This window comes from Laetiporus sulphureus, assembly GCF_001632365.1.
Source record: "Laetiporus sulphureus 93-53 unplaced genomic scaffold LAESUscaffold_292, whole genome shotgun sequence".
Classification (NCBI taxonomy): Eukaryota; Fungi; Basidiomycota; class Agaricomycetes; order Polyporales; family Laetiporaceae; genus Laetiporus; species Laetiporus sulphureus.
Window position 1 is genome coordinate 1 of NW_024468800.1, and position 1,894 is coordinate 1,894.

At 45.4% G+C, this 1,894-nt stretch overlaps 1 protein-coding gene across 1 annotated transcript; it reads left to right on the forward strand.

Moving 5' to 3' along the window:
• Positions 1–453: 453 nt before the first annotated feature.
• Positions 454–1,524, forward strand: LAESUDRAFT_765544 (uncharacterized protein; the record flags this gene model as incomplete). Its single annotated transcript, XM_040913716.1, has 2 exons — positions 454–558; positions 622–1,524. The coding sequence occupies 2 exons, from the start codon at positions 454–456 to the stop codon at positions 1,522–1,524; spliced, it is 1,008 nt and encodes a 335-aa protein (XP_040757167.1).
• Positions 1,525–1,894: the final 370 nt, after the last annotated feature.

The window sequence follows — 1,894 nt, forward strand, 5'->3', positions numbered from 1 at the left end:
AACGTCTGTTCTATAGGATACAGAGAGACGAAAGAAAATATCAATGATGTTCCCAGCCCATCCGTTGCTGCACTCACGAAGAACTACATAACGTTCCAAAACGGAAATGCACCCTTCCTTGATGGCCGCTACGCTTCTATTGGTCACGTACTGACTGTCGCAGCACCGATCGTGGTATACGATCCTGTCTTCGCAACCTTCATCGCAAACCTTGATCACTCGAACCTAGTGGATGATAAGATGCGGAAGGACACGTTGGAGTTCATGTTGAATGCGTCACATATACGCAATTTTAAAACGGACCACTCTAAACGTAACCACGATCAACTCAGACAGATACTTCGTATTCCAATTGAAAGCATTACTGCCGACATCCATGACGCAGACGCTGATCATATCATCCCTTATATGTGCGATATGGATACGGAATCTGAAATGAACCCGGGATCACTGATGGCTGCACTTGGAATAATCGAAGAGAAGACTGAATTGGGGAAAAGCGGAAATGCCATTGTCCAAGCTCAATTTTATTACCGCGTATACTGGGGAAAACGTCAGGTACGTCTCCCACACATTATCTATTACATTGCTCTCTTACTTCTGTCTAACAAATATTCGCAGTTTCTTCTCGATCGTAGCTTCAGTCCCACTTTCCTCATCAGCTTCGTAGGACCATATATGTCTATCAGCGGTGCAATTTGGATGAGCGATATAATCGTTCAACCTCTCCTCAAAGGCTTCTGCTGGCTCGCTCCTCCCCCATTGATCAGCGACTTTGACATCGAACCCATCACACGTATCTTTGCTGCCTTGCGAGAAGCTTTACGATCTCTCCGAGAACGATACCGACAAACGACTATCCTCGATTTCGAAAACCGATTCTACCCGCTAGCGACTTCTTTCACTTACTGCGATAAGAAGTTCTCCTTCACATATAAGTCATATCTCAAGTCACCCGCTGCGTCATGCTTGGTTTTTTTGGCTACACTGGATCATACAGATCTAATCTTCGACGAAGAAAACCAAGCCCCTGCCACAGACACACGAATAGTCGTCAAATTTGTCGAGAGATATGGCAGGAACGCACATGACCTATTGGCCAAAGAGGGTCTCGCACCGAAATTGTACTACTACGGTGACATATGGCAAGACAATCCAATAGCGAATACAGGTTGCGGGCCACGCAAAATGGTCGTAATGGAATACATTACGGGTCGTATTGCGACTCATGCAGACTGTGCAACACATCAAAAGACACTAGTTCGTGCAGTCGAGCTTCTCCACAAGGAAGAACTGGTCCACGGTGATCTTCGTTTACCAAACATCATAGTGACCGACAATTCCCATACTCCCCTCAAGATCCTCGACTTCGATTGGGCCGGCAAGGAAGGAGAAGTGAAGTATCCGATGCGATTATCCACCAATATTGGGTGGCCAGATTCAGTAGTCGACCTCACGCTAATCAAGACTGAACACGACAATTACATGTTCGAACAACTTACTGGCTCCCCCATGCCAATGTAAGCCGTTTTCGAAATTCGAATCCCTGTCATTCTATCGCTGTACCAATCCTATATTTACCAGCTTCATCGTGTACTTTCCATGTTCCATCACAGCATTACAGGTTACTCGCTAGTCGAATAACCTCGAAGCAACCTTCATAATCGATATATATATATATATTACCTTGCAACGAACGATTTTACCAGTCAGTCGCAAGGTATGTCGCCGGCAACAGCCGGCGCTTTTCGAGTATGAACCTGCCATCCTTCATAAATCCATAGTTTAGTGCCTTCGCTAATAACAAGTGGTGCCATATTCGCTGATATTCGCTCGAGGTCAGTGACAAAATGACATGTAATATGCTGTGACACTTACTCTGACCCCAATCAAT